Raw genomic sequence first — 18,339 nt, 5'->3', positions numbered from 1 at the left:
CCTCAATGTTATTGGATGAATCCTGGAACATGTTCCAGTCTGTGCTAGAGAAACAGTCCTGTAGCTTAGCATCCGCTTTATCGGACCACTTACGTATTGAGTAGATGAGGTAGACTGGTACTTCCTGCTTTAGTTTTTGCTTGTAAGCAGGAATCAGGAGGATGTAGTTATGGTTAGATTTGCCAAAGGCAGGGTGAGGAAAGCTTTGTATGCACCTCTGTGTGTGGAGTAAAGGTGATCTAGAGTTTTTTCACCTCTAGTTGCACTAGTGACATTCTGGTAAAAATGAGGTAAGACAGATTTCAGTTTCCCCACTAGGAGCGCTGCCTCTGGATGTGTCTTTCCTTGTTTGCTTATGGCTCTATACAGCTCGTTGAGTGTGGTCTTAGCGCCAGAATCGGTTTGTGGTGGTAAATAGACAGCTATGGAAAACAATATACAGTATGAAAACTCTCTTGGTAAATATTATTGTCTGCAGTTTATCATTAAGTATTCTAACTCAGGCGAGCAAAACCTTGAGACTAATATTAGAGATTGCGCGCCAGCTGTTGCTAACAAAGGGAATGTCACGGAATTCTAGGAGTGGTGGGTGTAGAGTCAGGCGCAGAGAGCAATACTTCCAAATGAATGCCTTTATTTCGCTTGGTCTAGCCAACAAAAAGGCAATGACCATAAAACAGGTATGTCTTCAAAAACCAGGAGAATAACATACAACAAATTACGCAGGAGAAAACCAACTTCACCACTGACAGTAGGAATAAGCACACAAGCAGGCGGGCACTGGAAGTTTAAATAGACTATAAATTAACCAAAATAAGCAACAGGTGAAACCAATCAAGACAAAACCAACAGAAAAAGAAAAAGGGATCGGTGGCAGCTAGTAGGCCGGTGACGATGACCTCCGAGCGCCGCCTGAACAGGGAGAAGGAGCCACCTTCGGTGGAAGTCGTGACCGGGACATACATACACCTCCCCCTTAACTTTTCCTGAAGCTGCCGTTCGGTTTTGATGATGTATAGAAAAACAGTTACATGTACATATACTATATATACAGTATTATCCATGTCCTTGTTCAGCCACGACTCTGAGAAACACAGGATATTACAGTTTGTCAGTTCCTGTTGATATTACATCTGACTGGAAAATACATGTAAATATCCTGAGTGCATTGAGTTATACAGTACCACTTGGCAGTTTTACCAGCCATTGTTATTCATTGATTTACCCTCACACATGCATTAATCAACCATTATTTACATGACATCTTTACAATGCTTACATTGGCTCTTCTGTACTCTCGATCTGTTTCTCTGTAGCAGTGTTTTATACACGTGGGATGTATTTTACAGTAATCACCACCATCAATTCCCATTGGCTCAACTTATTCACTACTCTCTCTCATACTCTTCAAGATGTATGATATCAATTTCTACGGCCTGGAGACGTTGGAGACGTTTATAATGAACATCTAACCTGCTGTGCCCCCCTGAAAGACTTGACTCATTGTGGAATGCACTCTTTCCAGGAAATCAGAACATGCATGTCTGTGACTCATAGGTGGCCTACGTAATGTACACTGAGTATAACAAAACATTAGGAACACCTTCCTAATATTGATTTGCAACCCCTCTTTTCTCTTTTGCCCTTGGAACAGCCTCAATTCGTCAAGGCAGGGACTCTACAAGATGTCGAAAGCGTTCAACAAGGATGCCGGCCCATGTTGACTCCAATACTTCCCACAGTTGTGTCAGGTTGGCAGGATGTCCCATGGGTGGTGACCCATGTTGACTCCAATACTTCCCACAGTTGTGTCAGGTAGGCAGGATGTCCCGTGGGTGGTGGCCCATGTTGACTCCAATACTTCCCACAGTTGTGTCAGGTTGGCAGGATGTCCCATGGGTGGTGGCCCATGTTGACTCCAATACTTCCCACAGTTGTGTCAGGTTGGCAGGATGTCCCATGGGTGGTGGCCCATGTTGACTCCAATACTTCCCAGGTTGGCAGGATGTCCCATGGGTGGTGGCCCACAGTTGTGTCAGGTTGGCAGGATGTCCCATGGGTGGTGGCCCATGTTGACTCCAATACTTCCCACAGTTGTCAGGTTGGCAGGATGTCCCATGGGTGGTGGCCCATGTTGACTCCAATACTTCCCACAGTTGTGTCAGGTTGGCAGGATGTCCCATGGGTGGTGGCCCATGTTGACTCCAATACTTCCCACAGTTGTGTCAGGTTGGCAGGATGTCCCATGGGTGGTGGCCCATGTTGACTCCAATACTTCCCACAGTTGTGTCAGGTTGGCAGGATGTCCCATGGGTGGTGGCCCATGTTGACTCCAATACTTCCCACAGTTGTGTCAGGTTGGCAGGATGTCCCATGGGTGGTGGCCCATGTTGACTCCAATACTTCCCACAGTTGTGTCAGGTTGGCAGGATGTCCCATGGGTGGTGGCCCATGTTGACTCCAATACTTCCCACAGTTGTGTCAGGTTGGCAGGATGTCCCGTGGGTGGTGGCCCATGTTGACTCCAATACTTCCCACAGTTGTGTCAGGTTGGCAGGATGTCCCATGGGTGGTGGCCCATGTTGACTCCAATACTTCCCACAGTTGTGTCAGGTTGGCAGGATGTCCCGTGGGTGGTGGCCCATGTTGGTTGGCACTCAATACTTCCCACAGTTGTGTCAGGTTGGCAGGATGTCCCATGGGTGGTGGCCCATGTTGACTCCAATACTTCCCACAGTTGTGTCAGGTTGGCAGGATGTCCCATGGGTGGTGGCCCATGTTGACTCCAATACTTCCCACAGTTGTGTCAGGTTGGCAGGATGTCCCATGGGTGGTGGCCCATGTTGACTCCAATACTTCCCACAGTTGTGTCAGGTTGGCAGGATGTCCCATGGGTGGTGGCCCATGTTGACTCCAATACTTCCCACAGTTGTGTCAGGTTGGCAGGATGTCCCATGGGTGGTGGCCCATGTTGACTCCAATACTTCCCACAGTTGTGTCAGGTTGGCAGGATGTCCCATGGGTGGTGGCCCATGTTGACTCCAATACTTCCCACAGTTGTGTCAGGTTGGCAGGATGTCCCATGGGTGGTGGCCCATGTTGACTCCAATACTTCCCACAGTTGTGTCAGGTTGGCAGGATGTCCCATGGGTGGTGGCCCATGTTGACTCCAATACTTCCCACAGTTGTGTCAGGTTGGCAGGATGTCCCATGGGTGGTGGCCCATGTTGACTCCAATACTTCCCACAGTTGTGTCAGGTTGGCAGGATGTCCCATGGGTGGTGGCCCATGTTGACTCCAATACTTCCCACAGTTGTGTCAGGTTGGCAGGATGTCCCATGGGTGGTGGCCCATGTTGACTCCAATACTTCCCACAGTTGTGTCAGGTTGGCAGGATGTCCCATGGGTGGTGGCCCATGTTGACTCCAATACTTCCCACAGTTGTGTCAGGTTGGCAGGATGTCCCATGGGTGGTGGCCCATGTTGACTCCAATACTTCCCACAGTTGTGTCAGGTTGGCAGGATGTCCCATGGGTGGTGGCCCATGTTGACTCCAATACTTCCCACAGTTGTGTCAGGTTGGCAGGATGTCCCATGGGTGGTGGCCCATGTTGACTCCAATACTTCCCACAGTTGTGTCAGGTTGGCAGGATGTCCCATGGGTGGTGGCCCATGTTGACTCCAATACTTCCCACAGTTGTGTCAGGTTGGCAGGATGTCCCAGGGTGGTGGCCCATGTTGACTCCAATACTTCCCACAGTTGTGTCAGGTTGGCAGGATGTCCCATGGGTGGTGGCCCATGTTGACTCCAATACTTCCCACAGTTGTGTCAGGTTGGCAGGATGTCCCATGGGTGGTGGCCCATGTTGACTCCAATACTTCCCACAGTTGTGTCAGGTTGGCAGGATGTCCCATGGGTGGTGGCCCATGTTGACTCCAATACTTCCCACAGTTGTGTCAGGTTGGCAGGATGTCCCATGGGTGGTGGCCCATGTTGACTCCAATACTTCCCACAGTTGTGTCAGTGGCAGGTGTCCCAGGATGGTGGCCCATGTGGTGGCCCATGGGTGGTGACTCCAATACTTCCCACAGTTGTGTCAGGTTGGCAGGATGTCCCATGGGTGGTGGCCCATGTTGACTCCAATACTTCCCACAGTTGTGTCAGGTTGGCAGGATGTCCCATGGGTGGTGGCCCATGTTGACTCCAATACTTCCCACAGTTGTGTCAGGTTGGCAGGATGTCCCATGGGTGGTGGCCCATGTTGACTCCAATACTTCCCACAGTTGTGTCAGGTTGGCAGGATGTCCCATGGGTGGTGGCCCATGTTGACTCCAATACTTCCCACAGTTGTGTCAGGTTGGCAGGATGTCCCATGGGTGGTGGCCCATGTTGACTCCAATACTTCCCACAGTTGTGTCAGGTTGGCAGGATGTCCCATGGGTGGTGGCCCATGTTGACTCCAATACTTCCCACAGTTGTGTCAGGTTGGCAGGATGTCCCATGGGTGGTGGCCCATGTTGACTCCAATACTTCCCACAGTTGTGTCAGGTTGGCAGGATGTCCCATGGGTGGTGGCCCATGTTGACTCCAATACTTCCCACAGTTGTGTCAGGTTGGCATGTCCCATGGGTGGTGGCCCATGTTGACCCAATACTTCCCACAGTTGTGTCAGGTTGGCAGGATGTCCCATGGGTGGTGGCCCATGTTGACTCCAATACTTCCCACAGTTGTGTCAGGTTGGCAGGATGTCCCATGGGTGGTGGCCCATGTTGACTCCAATACTTCCCACAGTTGTGTCAGGTTGGCAGGATGTCCCATGGGTGGTGGCCCATGTTGACTCCAATACTTCCCACAGTTGTGTCAGGTTGGCAGGATGTCCCATGGGTGGTGGCCCATGTTGACTCCAATACTTCCCACAGTTGTGTCAGGTTGGCAGGATGTCCCATGGGTGGTGGCCCATGTTGACTCCAATACTTCCCACAGTTGTGTCAGGTTGGCAGGATGTCCCATGGGTGGTGGCCCATGTTGACTCCAATACTTCCCACAGTTGTGTCAGGTTGGCAGGATGTCCCGTGGGTGGTGGCCCATGTTGACTCCAATACTTCCCACAGTTGTGTCAGGTTGGCAGGATGTCCCGTGGGTGGTGGCCCATGTTGACTCCAATACTTCCCACAGTTGTGTCAGGTTGGCAGGATGTCCCGTGGGTGGTGGCCCATGTTGACTCCAATACTTCCCACAGTTGTGTCAGGTTGGCAGGATGTCCCATGGGTGGTGGCCCATGTTGACTCCAATACTTCCCACAGTTGTGTCAGGTTGGCAGGATGTCCCGTGGGTGGTGGCCCATGTTGACTCCAATACTTCCCACAGTTGTGTCAGGTTGGCAGGATGTCCCATGGGTGGTGGCCCATGTTGACTCCAATACTTCCCACAGTTGTGTCAGGTTGGCAGGATGTCCCATGGGTGGTGGCCCATGTTGACTCCAATACTTCCCACAGTTGTGTCAGGTTGGCAGGATGTCCCATGGGTGGTGGCCCATGTTGACTCCAATACTTCCCACAGTTGTGTCAGGTTGGCAGGATGTCCCATGGGTGGTGGCCCATGTTGACTCCAATACTTCCCACAGTTGTGTCAGGTTGGCAGGATGTCCCATGGGTGGTGGCCCATGTTGACTCCAATACTTCCCACAGTTGTGTCAGGTTGGCAGGATGTCCCATGGGTGGTGGCCCATGTTGACTCCAATACTTCCCACAGTTGTGTCAGGTTGGCAGGATGTCCCATGGGTGGTGGCCCATGTTGACTCCAATACTTCCCACAGTTGTGTCAGGTTGGCAGGATGTCCCATGGGTGGTGGCCCATGTTGACTCCAATACTTCCCACAGTTGTGTCAGGTTGGCAGGATGTCCCATGGGTGGTGGCCCATGTTGACTCCAATACTTCCCACAGTTGTGTCAGGTTGGCAGGATGTCCCGTGGGTGGTGGCCCATGTTGACTCCAATACTTCCCACAGTTGTGTCAGGTTGGCAGGATGTCCCGTGGGTGGTGGCCCATGTTGACTCCAATACTTCCCACAGTTGTGTCAGGTTGGCAGGATGTCCCTGGGTGGTGGCCCATGTTGACTGGTTGTGTCAGGTTGGCAGGATGTCCCGTGGGTGGTGGCCCATGTTGACTCCAATACTTCCCACAGTTGTGTCAGGTTGGCAGGATGTCCCGTGGGTGGTGGCCCATGTTGACTCCAATACTTCCCACAGTTGTGTCAGGTTGGCAGGATGTCCCGTGGGTGGTGGCCCATGTTGACTCCAATACTTCCCACAGTTGTGTCAGGTTGGCAGGATGTCCCGTGGGTGGTGGCCCATGTTGACTCCAATACTTCCCACAGTTGTGTCAGGTTGGCAGGATGTCCCGTGGGTGGTGGCCCATGTTGACTCCAATACTTCCCACAGTTGTGTCAGGTTGGCAGGATGTCCCGTGGGTGGTGGCCCATGTTGACTCCAATACTTCCCACAGTTGTGTCAGGTTGGCAGGATGTCCCGTGGGTGGTGGCCCATGTTGACTCCAATACTTCCCACAGTTGTGTCAGGTTGGCAGGATGTCCCGTGGGTGGTGGACCGTTCCTGATACATGCCAGGAAACTGTTGAGTTCGGAAACATCCAGCAGCGTTGGATTTAGTGACACTTCATGTATTTGTATTGTTTAAAAAAAATGTACAAATACAAGGAAATGTATGGTTTGAACACGTCTTTAATGTTTATTTGTTTTAGGTGTTAGTAATACGTGTAAATACATTTGTGTTGACATCGTTAAGCCTTTATGTATGTGTTGTGAATGACCAAAGGTGTCAGACTTTACATTAAGTACAGCTTCATATGATACAAGGCATTGATGTAGTCGGAAGTTTACATACACTTAGGTTGGAGTCATTAAAACTCGTTTTTCAACCACTCCACAAATTTCTTGTTAACAAACTATAGTTTTGGCAAGTCTGTTAGGACATCTACTTTGTGCATGACACAAGTCATTTTTCCAACAGTTGTTTACAGACAGATTATTTCACTTATAATTCACTGTATCACAATTCCAGTGGGTCAGAAGTTTACATACACTAAGTTGACTGTGCCTTTAAACAGCTTGGAAAATTCCAGAAAATTATGTCATGGCTTTAGAAGATTCTGATAGGCTAATTGACATAATTTGAGTCAATTGGAGGTGTACCTGTGGATGTATTTCAAGGCCTACCTTCAACCTCAGCGCCTTTTTGCTTGAAATCATGGGAAAATCAAAAGAAATCAGCCAAGACCTCAGAAAAACAATTGTAGACCTCCACAAGTCTGGTTCATCCTTCGGAGCAATTTCCAAACGCCTGAGGGTACCACATTCATCTGCACAAACAATAATACACAAGTATAAACACCATGTGACCATGCAGCCGTCATACCGCTCAGGAAGGAGACGAGTTCTTTCTCCTAGAGAGAACGTACTTTGGTACAAAAAGCTCAAATCAATCCCAGAACAACAGCAAAGGACCTTGCGAAGATGCTGGAGGAGACAGGTACACAAGTATCTATATCCACAGTAAAATAATCCCATATCGACATAACCTGAAAGGCCGCCCAGCAAGGAAAAAGCCACTGCTCCAAAATCAGCATAAAAAAGCCAGACTACGGTTTGCAACTGCACATGTGGACAAAGATCATACTTTTTGAAGAAATGTCCTCTGGTCTGATGAAACAGAAATAGAACTGGCCATAATAACCATCATTATGTTCGGAGGAAAAGGGGGAGGCTTGCAAGTCGACGAACACCATCCCAAACGTCAAGCATGGGGGTGGCAGCATCATGTTGTGGGGGTGCTTTGCTGCAGGAGGGACTGGTGCACTTCACAACATAGATGGCATCATAAGGGGGAGACTATGTTAATATATTGAAGCAACATCTCAAGACCTCAGTCAGGACTGTAATGAGCATGGGATGCAGAGTAACCACATGCTATAGCTAAAATTGTGTGGGTGTTCATATGGAATCCCAACAGTCCTTTATGTTCGATTATTTTATTTAACTAGGCAAGTCAGTTAAGAACAAATTATTATTTACGATGACGGCCTTCCAAACCCGGACAATACTGGGCCAATTGTGCGCCGCCCTACGGGACTCCCAGTCACGTCCGGTTGTGATACAGTCTGGATTCGAACCAGGTTGTCTGTAGTGACACCTCTAGCACTGAGATGCAGTGTCTTAGACCACTGCGTCACTTCCTCACCTTGAAAGTATCTATGGGCCAGAAAAAACTGTAATCTGTGGTTTGGTTTTCCCTAAACAGCCCCTACAAACTTTATCCACCTCTCGATACAAATAAATAGGAGTGATAGTGGCATTTGTGCAATTGTCAAAATGTCAAAGCCAAATCAACTCAAATTAACTCCACATTTGGTTTGATGTTATTTAAAGGTGATTATGACATAAATAATACTAATAAACATGCACACATGCCCCTATGACTTCCCTTAATAGTTTGCTAGTGGATGGAAAAAATGAATGAAAACTGAACCATGGAATATAGTTTCTCCTGTCCCATAGACCACTTTCAGTTGTTGTAAATTCCTGAACGTTCCCCTTTAATATACTCTCTGATTTACATTTGAAATGTTTTCCAGATTTGATTTCAAACAATATTCATTATTATACTGTGGAAATTGCCAATGAGATGGCTCGAAATCTTACAGATTGTGGCTTTGGGATCAATGGGGACGACTGAGACAGACTGGATTGGTACTGTTCTCTGGGTGGGTGTTTCTGCAGGCAAAGGCGTAGAGGAATGGGTCCAAACAGCTGTTGATGAAGGTCAGAGATCCAACAATTCTCCAATGGGCCTCCCAGACTCCTCTCAGAGCCTTATCCCCTACAAAGATTGCTGACAATCCCAGCAAGTTCATGACATGGTGAGGAGTCCAAAGAACGGAAAATGTCACTATTATACTGGTCACTAATCTGGTCATCTTGGGGCTCCTGAAAAACGCTGTTTGGTTCACTCTTCGGTGGAGGCGGATATAGGCCGTGGCCATGATGGAGAAAGGAACTACAAATCCCAGAACAGTCTGTAGGAGCAACACGGCCACTTGCTGAGCGTCTGACGCGAAAACAAACATACACTGTAAATGTCCATTCTCATCCTGCTTCAAATCTCGCACCACCCAATAAGGGATAGATAGGACCCCGGCGGCCCCCCACAGGACAACCAGCAGTCCTCTTTCCTTTGCCACTCCCAGCAAGGCCCACGTCTGTGGATACAGAACCTGGAGGTAACGCTGGATGCTCAGAAGCGTGATAGTCAACAAGCTGGTGTAGATGCTACAGTAAATCAGGAAGGACATTAACTTGCAAATAGCCCGACCCATTATCCAGCTAAACAGAATGCTGTGGATCCATGCAGGCAGAGTGACAAGGCATAGCAGGTCTGATGCAGCCAAGTTCAACATCAGTCTCCGGCTCAAACTGGATAGATCGTGGTTCCGACAGAGGACAACTATCACTGCGATGTTCCCGGGTATGCCGATAAGGAAGCAAAGAGACAGGACCACGCCAGGGGCCAGACCATCACGGTTCCAAGGGATGGGTGCAGGACTGAGGAAGGAGGCATTAGAGTTGGAGGAGTTTAGGGTGAAGGAGATGAAGGTGGAAGAGTTGTGTTGCTCCATTTCTAGCAGTGAGTCAAGACGACCGGCAAATGTCTCAGAGTAACAGGCAGTCAGATGAAACACAGTGTTCATGTGAGGTATATTATTTGCAACCGTTGTTTATCTGTACTGTGAATTTGCTAACCAAATTGAGTGTTAGTGAATAGGTAATTAGGGAAAGGCCATGTTGTCAGGAAAGCTAGGAGTGGTGGGTGTGGAGTCAAAGAGAGCAAGGCTTCCAATGTAGATGTATTTATTCAGCTGGGTCTAGCCAACATAGAGGCACAATGAACAATAAACAGATGAGTCCCCCAAAACCAGGGAAAATAACAAACAGCAAAAATACATATAAGCAAAACAAAACTCTACCACTGACAGACAGGAATAAGCAAAACAAAACTCTACCACTGACAGACAGGATTAAGCCAAACAAAACTACCACTGACAGACAGGAATAAGCTAAACAAAACTACCACTGACAGACAGGATTAAGCCAAACAAAACTCTACCACTGAAAGACAGGAATAAGCTAAACAAAACTACCACTGACAGACAGGAATAAGCCAAACAAAACTCTACCACTGACAGACAGGAATAAGCCAAACAAAACTACCACTGACAGACAGGAATAAGCCAAACAAAACTACCACTGACAGACAGGAATAAGCAAAACAAAACTCTACCACTGACAGACAGGATTAAGCCAAACAAAACTCTACCACTGACAGACAGGATTAAGCAAAACAAAACTCTACCACTGACAGACAGGATTAAGCCAAACAAAACTCTACCACTGACAGACAGGATTAAGCTAAACAAAACTCTACCACTGACAGACAGGAATAAGCAAAACAAAACTCTACCACTGACAGACAGGAATAAGCAAAACAAAACTACCACTGACAGACAGGAATAAGCTAAACAAAACTCTACCACTGACAGACAGGAATAAGCAAAACAAAACTCTACCACTGACAGACAGGAATAAGCAAAACAAAACTCTACCACTGACAGACAGGAATAAGCAAAACTCTACCACTGACAGACAGGAATAAGCAAAACAAAACTACCACTGACAGACAGGAATAAGCTAAACAAAACTCTACCACTGACAGACAGGAATAAGCAAAACAAAACTCTACCACTGACAGACAGGAATAAGCAAAACAAACCTACCACTGACAGACAGGATTATGCTAAGCAAAACTCTACCACTGACAGACAGGATTAAGCCAAACAAAACTACCACTGACAGACAGGAATAAGCCCGCACAAAAGCAGGCGGGCCCTGGAAGTTTAAATAGCCCCGAATTAACAACAAATAATGTACAGGTGAAAACAATTAGGACAAAACCAACAGAAAAGAAAAAGGGGTCGGTGGCAGCTAGTAGACCGGTGACGAAGACCGCTGAGCACCGCCTGAACAGGGAGAGGAGCTACCTTCAGTGACAGCTAGTAGACCGGTGACGACGACCGCTGAGCACCGCCTGAACAGGGAGAGGAGCTACCTTCAGTGACAGCTAGTAGACCGGTGACGACGACCGCTGAGCGCCGCCCGAACAGGGAGAGGATCTACCTTCAGTGACAGCTAGTAGACCGGTGACGAAGACCGCTGAGCGCCGCCCGAACAGGAAGAGGAGCTACCTTCAGTGACAGCTAGTAGACCGGTGACGACGACCGCTGAGCGCCGCCCGAACAGGAAGAGGAGCTACCTTCAGTGACAGCTAGTAGACCGGTGACGACGACCGCTGAGCGCCGCCCGAACAGGAAGAGGAGCTACCTTCAGTGACAGCTAGTAGACCGGTGACGACGACCGCTGAGCGCCGCCCGAACAGGAAGAGGAGCTACCTTCAGTGACAGCTAGTAGACGGTGACGACGACCGCTGAGCGCCGCCCGAACAGGGAGAGGAGCTACCTTCAGTGACAGCTAGTAGACCGGTGACGACGACCGCTGAGCGCCGCCCGAACAGGGAGAGGAGCTACCTTCAGTGACAGCTAGTAGACCGGTGACGACGACCGCTGAGCACCGCCTGAACAGGGAGAGGAGCTACCTTCAGTGACAGCTAGTAGACCGGTGACGACGACCGCTGAGCACCGCCCGAACAGGAAGAGGAGCTACCTTCAGTGGCAGCTAGTAGACCGGTGACGACGACCGCTGAGCACCGCCCGAACAGGAAGAGGAGCTACCTTCAGTGGCAGCTAGTAGACCGGTGACGAAGACCGCTGAGCGCCGCCTGAACAGGAAGAGGAGCTACCTTCAGTGACAGCTAGTAGACCGGTGACGACGACCGCTGAGCGCCGCCCGAACAGGAAGAGGAGCTACCTTCAGTGACAGCTAGTAGACCGGTGACGACGACCGCTGAGCGCCGCCCGAACAGGGAGAGGAGCTACCTTCAGTGACAGCTAGTAGACCGGTGACGACGACCGCTGAGCGCCGCCCGAACAGGGAGAGGAGCTACCTTCAGTGACAGCTAGTAGACCGGTGACGACGACCGCTGAGCGCCGCCCGAACAGGAAGAGGAGCTACCTTCAGTGACAGCTAGTAGACCGGTGACGACGACCGCTGAGCGCCGCCCGAACAGGGAGAGGAGCTACCTTCAGTGACAGCTAGTAGACCGGTGACGACGACCGCTGAGCGCCGCCCGAACAGGGAGAGGAGCTACCATTTTTGGTTCTACCAAGAACCCTTTTTTCATTGAAGGATTCTTCCTAGTATCCTCTATGAATGGTTCTAGTCTTTAACGTGCAAAACACGCTTTGCATCTCACTGAAGTCCCTGGTTCGAATCCATGCTGCATCACATCCAACCGTGATTGGGAGTCCCACAGGGCAACGCAGAATTGGCCCAGCATTGTCCGGGTTAGGGTTTGGTCGGTGTAGGCCGTCATTGTAAATTACAATTTGTTCTTAACTGACTTGCCTAGTTAAATAAAAGGTTACACTTCCGCAAGATATAGTCCCGACACAAATCTAGGTTTGATCCCAAGCCGGCTGGTCATTTGTTCGGTTGCCAGAGATCTTTTTGTTCTGTATCTATGGACGCAACCCAGTCGTTCAGTCTTTTTGTTCTGTATCTATGGACGCGACCCAGTCGTTCAGTGTTTTTGTTCTGTATCTATGGACGCGACCCAGTCGTTCATTCTTTTTGTTCTGTATCTATGGACGCGACCCAGTCGTTCATTCTTTTTGTTCTGTATCTATGGACGCGACCCAGTCGTTCAGTCTTTTTGTTCTGTAACTATGGACGCGACCCAGTCGTTCAGTCTTTTTGTTCTGTATCTATGGACGCGACCCAGTCGTTCAGTCTTTTTGTTCTGTATATATGGACGCGACCCAGTCGTTCAGTCTTTTTGTTCTGTATCTATGGACGCGACCCAGTCGTTCAGTCTTTTGTTCTGTATCTATGGACGCGACCCAGTCGTTCAGTCTTTTTGTTCTGTATCTATGGACGCGACCCAGTCGTTCAGTCTTTTTGTTCTGTATCTATGGACGCGACCCAGTCGTTCAGTCTTTTTGTTCTGTATCTATGGACGCGACCCAGTCGTTCAGTCTTTTTGTTCTGTAACTATGGACGCAACCCAGTCGTTCAGTCTTTTTGTTCTGTATCTATGGACGCGACCCAGTCGTTCAGTCTTTTTGTTCTGTATCTATGGACGCGACCCAGTCGTTCAGTCTTTTGTTCTGTAACTATGGACGCGACCCAGTCGTTCAGTCTTTTTGTTCTGTATCTATGGACGCGACCCAGTCGTTCATTCTTTTTGTTCTGTATCTATGGACGCGACCCAGTCGTTCAGTCTTTTTGTGCTGTATCTATGGACGTGACCCAGTCGTTCAGTCTTTTTGTTCTGTATCTATGGACGCGACCCAGTCGTTCAGTCTTTTTGTTCTGTATATATGGACGCGACCCAGTCGTTCAGTCTTTTTGTTCTGTATCTATGGACGCGACCCAGTCGTTCAGTGTTTTTGTTCTGTATCTATGGACGCGACCCAGTCGTTCATTCTTTTTGTTCTGTATCTATGGACGCGACCCAGTCGTTCAGTCTTTTGTTCTGTATCTATGGACGCGACCCAGTCGTTCAGTCTTTTTGTTCTGTATCTATGGACGCAACCCAGTCGTTCATTCTTTTGTTCTGTATCTATGGACGCGACCCAGTCGTTCAGTCTTTTTGTTCTGTATCTATGGACGCGACCCAGTCGTTCAGTCTTTTTGTTCTGTATCTATGGACGCGACCCAGTCGTTCAGTCTTTTTGTTCTGTATCTATGGACGCGACCCAGTCGTTCAGTCTTTTTGTTCTGTATCTATGGACGCGACCCAGTCGTTCAGTCTTTTTGTTCTGTATCTATGGACGCGACCCAGTCGTTCAGTCTTTTTGTTCTGTATCTATGGACGCGACCCAGTCGTTCAGTCTTTTTGTTCTGTATCTATGGACGCGACCCAGTCGTTCAGTCTTTTTGTTCTGTATCTATGGACGCGACCCAGTCGTTCAGTCTTTTTGTTCTGTATCTATGGACGCGACCCAGTCGTTCAGTCTTTTTGTTCTGTATCTATGGACGCGACCCAGTCGTTCATTCTTTTTGTTCTGTATCTATGGACGCGACCCAGTCGTTCAGTCTTTTTGTTCTGTATCTATGGACGCGACCCAGTCGTTCAGTCTTTTTGTTCTGTATCTATGGACGCGACCCAGTCGTTCAGTCTTTTGTTCTGTATCTATGGACGCAACCCAGTCGTTCAGTCTTTTTGTTCTGTATCTATGGACGCGACCCAGTCGTTCAGTGTTTTTGTTCTGTATCTATGGACGCGACCCAGTCGTTCATTCTTTTTGTTCTGTATCTATGGACGCGACCCAGTCGTTCATTCTTTTTGTTCTGTATCTATGGACGCGACCCAGTCGTTCATTCTAAATGTTCTATTTTCATACTGGCTGACAACGTTCTTATCCCTTGCTTGTTAGCTAGCCAACTACGGATAACTTAGTCACGTCAAACGTCAAAAAGACGCATTTGCATTTGTTTAAGCTGTTTTCTAGAAACATTTATTTCGATGCATCCATAACAATGAGCTAATGAGACGCGATTTCACCTGGCATAGAAAATGTGCTCTCATCAGGACACGGTTGTTCAGAGGAGCTAGCCAACAACACAGCTAACACAATCACTTCAAACACTGAAGCTTTAAAGACTGCAAACTAGCTGCACTTCATTTCGTTTGACCTTTTTTAAATTGACATTTCTTTGTATATATCCATAAAAATGCTGCTGATTTCGACTGGCTGAGAAACGCAGCCTGCCTGTCTGTCTCGTCCCTATGTAACAGTAGAACTTCAGACCGTCCCCTCGCCCATACCCGGGCGCGAACCAGGGACGCTCTGCACACATCAACAACAGTCACCCTCGAAGCATCGTTACCCATCGCTCAACAAAAGCCACGGCCCTTGCAGAGCAAGGGGAACTACTACTTCAAGGTCTCAGAGCAAGTGAAGTCACCGATTGAAACGCTATTTAGCGCAAACACCGCTAACTAGCTAGCCATTTCACATCCGTTACACCTACTCCCGACCCCGACACGTGCATTACTATGGGACAGCTGGAGATCGAATTTAAATATTGAAACAATGTTGCAAACGTCGTTGAGACGGACAGCAAAGTTTATACAAATCTCCGCTGTTGTAAACTTAATGTTAGTCTAAAAGAAATGTGAGATAATGTTCAGATACTTTTTATAGTGGGGTTCAGGTTCATACTTTCCCTACCTGTGCTGATGAGATACTTTTTATAGTGGGGTTCAAGTTCATACTTTCCCTACCTGTGCTGATGAGTCAGTGGATCGCCCTGTCAGATGGAACAGAGTAAATATACTGTAATTAAACAGCAGGGAGCCGGTTTCAGCCCGAGGTCCGGCGCGCTATCGACTGTGCTGCAAAAGCATGCTCATGGACAGAGTCGATTTCTGCGCTTATAACCCCAGGGTCGTTACACTACTCCCTCCTTTCAAAGAGCGAGTCCTCATTTCAACATCCTAAATTAAACCGGTAGTAACTTGTGGAATAGACACTGGCTGGAATGCGTTTTTAACCAATCAGCATTCTTCACTGGCAGAGTAGCCTGGCCTCCTTCCAACCTAAAGCCTGTGACTAGTCTGATAATCAATGTGATTTTGTTTCACTGAATCTCTGTCTGTATATTTGGTTAATTGATCTCTGGCTGGACAAGTGGAGAAGTGATATCTCGTTTATTCGTTCACTGATCAGAAACATTTAGCATTCGTTATACAACGGGTGGGTTTAATCCTGAATGCTAATTGGTTAAAAGGGCATTCTAGACGGTGTCGTTGGACTAGTAACCGAAAGGTTGCAAGTTCAAACCCCTGAGCTGACAAGGTACAAATCTGTCGTTCTGCCCCTGAACAGGCAGTTAACCCACTGTTCCTAGGCTGTCATTGAAAATAAGAATTTGTTTTTAACTGACTTGCCTGGTTAAATAAAGGTCAAATAAAAAAAAAAGTTTTTAAATGAGAGTACATACAGATATATTTCTTAAACAGAGTTGGTCCCTGTTAAGATACCTTGATATTTAAAAATTTCCTCTCTTAATCTCGCCGTTATTCATGAGCTGATCTGTTATCTGTATAATCATCAACTTGATTTGGTAAAATAGTAAATGTTCTGTCATCCGTTGGAGTTTATCTAGCAAGCTTAGTGACTTCGATCATTTGACTTTTGTTTGAGCTGCCATTACAAAGGTTGTAGGATTCGACAACGCTATAGCCTCTACTCGGTGGTGTCGAGATAGTCTAGTGCTACTGCTGAAATGCACTGAATTCACTGAGGAACGTAATAAAACTCGTGAATTTATGAACGCCAGGTTTCGCAAATTCACAACAAAATCACCGCCGATCAAAGTTACTCTGTCATTATTAAGGGTGCGTTGGTCAATTCACTCTGGCTATCTACTCCGACTTCAGAGCACTCTGGTCTGAGTGTGCCAGAGCACAGAATAACTGATGAATTTACCAACACTCGACACCTGTTGAACCCTGGCATAGTGACATAGCCAAACCGGCAATGTGGTGCAGTGACAATCTTCATTTTAACCCTGGCATAGTGACGTAGCCTAACCGGCAATGTGGTGCAGTGACAATCTTCATTTTAACCCTGGCATAGTGACGTAGCCTAACCGGCAATGTGGTGCAGTGACAATCTTCATTTTAACCCTGGCATAGTGACGTAGCCTAACCGGCAATGTGGTGCAGCGACAATCTTCATTTTAACCCTGGCATAGTGACGTAGCCTAACCGGCAATGTGGTGCAGCGATAATCTTCATTTTAACCCTGGCATAGTGACGTAGCCTAACCGGCAATGTGGTGCAGCGACAATCTTCATTTTAACCCTGGCATAGTGACCATATTTGGGTTTTAAATGCTTTAAATGGGCACTGTCTAATTCTTTCCGGTATTCCCCGGGAGTTTCGGGATAAATATGAAGAATTATTATTATGGAACTTGCCAAGATATAAATGGTAGTTTATCTGTGCCTAGTAACATCTGTTGATCTGGTAGTGAATATATATTTGGTCAACATTTAGTATATGACTGATCAGTGTCCCAATACTGTTCCACTGAATTACAAGACTGAAAATAACTCTACCTACGCATTGAACTATCTCACTTGGCAGTTTAACAGCCATTGTTGTTCAGCAAACAGTACATGTTTCACCATCACACACGCATTACCAAGCATCCATTATAGTATTATGTACATGAAATCTCCCAGTATAAGAGGCCATTACGATGCTTACATTGGCTCTTCCGTAGTCTCAATCTGTTTCTCTGTAGCAGTGTTTTATACATGTGGGGCGTATATTACAGTAATCACCACCGTCAGTTCCCATTGGCTCAACTTATTCACTATTCTCCATACTCTTCGAGATGTATTACACAAATCTATATGGCCTATGTCAGTGGACATATACAAGGAACATCTAACCAGCTGTGCCCCACCTGAAAGATCATTGCTGAGTGAACTCTTGCCCGGGAAATGTGGAAATGCACATCTGTGAATTAATCGTATGTGGCCTATGTAGCGTATACTGATAGGAAGCCTGGATTCACAGCCATAGTATTCAACATGGACACTATCTGATAGCACAGTCCAGACCTCAGTTCAAATACTATGTTAAATCATTCAAATAATTGTAACTTTTGCTTTAGCCAGCCTGAAATGCAAGATGGGAGGGGTTTGCAGTTTTGGGAGTAATCTATTGGTACATTTAGCCAGGGAAGCTCAGTCAAGCACAGACAAAGTATTTTAAATGATTGCTACTAGTATTTGAACCCAGGTCTTGTGGAGTGTACTCTATCTGAGAGAGCCCAGACATGCTGAGTGACTAACTATAGAGGCTTGAAGTGACTTTCAAAGCTGAGAGAACGTCAGCCCTGCTATCTGTCTTGTTTTTGACAACTACCACCATGTAATGATTACTACAAACAGCTTACTGAATAGCACATAAGTACAGAATACAGAGGTTTAGGGATATATTGGCATCTTTCCACTATTCTATCAGGTCTTACTGGAAGAAAAACACGTCATAAATTGACACAATTCCAAAGTAGAACAATATTGTGAAACCTTTTTAAAAGATAAAAGGCTGTACGATGGTTACAGTAACCTC

At 47.4% G+C, this 18,339-nt stretch overlaps 1 protein-coding gene and 1 long non-coding RNA gene across 8 annotated transcripts; one reads left to right on the top strand and one right to left on the bottom strand.

Annotated features, from left to right (window-relative positions):
- Window positions 1-623: 623 nt before the first annotated feature.
- LOC127926621 (uncharacterized) lies at window positions 624-6,620 on the top strand. Of its 7 annotated transcripts, none has more exons than XR_008124564.1 (4): window positions 624-1,879; window positions 2,486-2,549; window positions 5,058-6,081; window positions 6,131-6,620. It is a non-coding gene; the product is annotated as an uncharacterized LOC127926621 (long non-coding RNA). The 7 variants fall into 7 exon arrangements; XR_008124569.1 differs by lacking the exons at window positions 624-1,879; window positions 2,486-2,549 and having other exon boundaries at window positions 4,675-5,249; window positions 5,314-5,377; window positions 5,954-6,081; XR_008124567.1 differs by lacking the exon at window positions 2,486-2,549 and having other exon boundaries at window positions 624-1,943; window positions 5,122-6,081.
- A 1,285-nt stretch (window positions 6,621-7,905) lies between these two features.
- On the bottom strand, window positions 7,906-9,750 carry LOC118370369 (leukotriene B4 receptor 1-like). The gene has a single exon (XM_035755326.2). It carries the CDS (start codon window positions 9,689-9,691, stop codon window positions 8,735-8,737), a length of 957 nt encoding a protein of 318 aa, XP_035611219.1. The 5' UTR covers window positions 9,692-9,750; the 3' UTR covers window positions 7,906-8,734.
- Between the last annotated feature and the right edge of the window lie 8,589 nt (window positions 9,751-18,339).

The sequence above is a fragment of the Oncorhynchus keta genome, unplaced genomic scaffold, assembly GCF_023373465.1.
Source record: "Oncorhynchus keta strain PuntledgeMale-10-30-2019 unplaced genomic scaffold, Oket_V2 Un_contig_796_pilon_pilon, whole genome shotgun sequence".
NCBI lineage: Eukaryota > Metazoa > Chordata > Actinopteri > Salmoniformes > Salmonidae > Oncorhynchus > Oncorhynchus keta.
This window is presented reverse-complemented; position numbering and strand designations above follow the sequence as displayed.